Here is a 1,354-nt window from a genome sequence, read left to right on the forward strand (position 1 = left end):
GTCTTTTATAGAAAGCTAACCAGGGAACTTAAATCATTTAACATCTCTATTGATAACATCTTCAATGGCTTACTTCCTTTTTAGGGGCTGGTTATTCTTTGTTGGTCACAGGTGATTATCATAAAGACACCCACCCCACAGCCTAGTGCAAGATGCACAAAGTGCAGTGGAAATGCAAAGACATTTCAGAGACTCAGCTCAGAGACTAGGTTATATGCATAGCAGTTATCTGCATGAGGCATGTTCTGTATGGAAGAAACTAAGACTGATAACTCTTGCCGCTCTTTTTTTTCTTTTTCTGTCTACCATAAAGCATCATGCATATTTGTCACTAACTCCATAAAGCTTCTCTTTGACAGAAACAACTTCTTCCCATACCCCGCCCCCCTCACCTCCTTTCGAGGACACTGTGGTGATGGCGGTAAGAACTCTGAGTGTGGAGACAACCTTTGCCCTCTTGGGCTTCACAGATTACCCAGAGCTTCAGATTCCTCTCTTCCTCGTGTTTCTGATCATGTACATTATCACCGTGGTAAGAAATCTTGGGATGATAGTAATCATCAAGATTAACCCCAAATTTCACACTCCCATGTACTTTTTCCTCAGCCACCTTTCTTTGGTTGATTTTTGTTACTCTTCCATCGTGACTCCCAAGCTGCTTGAGAACCTGGTCATGGCGGATAAAAGCATCTTCTACTTTAGCTGCATGTTGCAGTACTTCCTGTCCTGTACCGCTGTGGTGACAGAATCCTTCCTGCTGGTGGTGCTGGCCTATGACCACTTTGTGGCCATCTGCAACCCTCTGCTTTATACAGTGGTCATGTCGCAGAGGCTCTGTGCCCTGCTGGTGTCTGGCTCATATCTCTGGGGTATGTTTGGTCCCTTGGTTCTCCTCTGCTATGCTCTCCAGCTAAACTCTTCTGGACATAACATAATCAACCATTTTTTCTGTGAATATACTGCTCTCATTGCTGTCTCGAGCTCAGACATACTCATTCCCCACCTGTTGCTTTTTGGCTTTGCCACTTTCAATAAGGTGAGCACACTGCTCATCATCCTCACTCCGTACATTTTTATTTTCGTGACTATACTAAAGATCCGTTCTGCCAGCGGGCGTTGAAAAGCCTTCTCCGCCTGTGCCTCCCACCTGACCGCCGTCACCATCTTCCACGGGACCATCCTTTCCCTCTACTGTGTGCCCAACTCCAAGAACTCCAGGCAAAGTGTCAAAGTGGCCTCTGTATTTTACACAGTCGTCAACCCTGTGCTGAATCTTCTGATCTACAGCCTGAGGAATGAAGATGTGAAGGATGTCCTCCAGAAATTAATAGACACAAAAGTCCCATTCCAATGA

The 1,354-nt window shown here is 45.3% G+C and overlaps 1 protein-coding gene across 1 annotated transcript; it reads left to right on the forward strand.

Moving 5' to 3' along the window:
• The first annotated feature begins 308 nt into the window (after window positions 1–308).
• On the forward strand, window positions 309–1,354 carry LOC118016278 (olfactory receptor 5D14-like). The gene is given in 1 exon segment (XM_035013719.1): window positions 309–1,354. A coding segment is annotated over 1 exon segment (939 nt). The 5' UTR covers window positions 309–415.

This window comes from Mirounga leonina, unplaced genomic scaffold (assembly GCF_011800145.1).
Source record: "Mirounga leonina isolate KUSES-001 unplaced genomic scaffold, KU_Mleo_1.0 Mir_166, whole genome shotgun sequence".
NCBI classification, from domain to species: Eukaryota; Metazoa; Chordata; class Mammalia; order Carnivora; family Phocidae; genus Mirounga; species Mirounga leonina.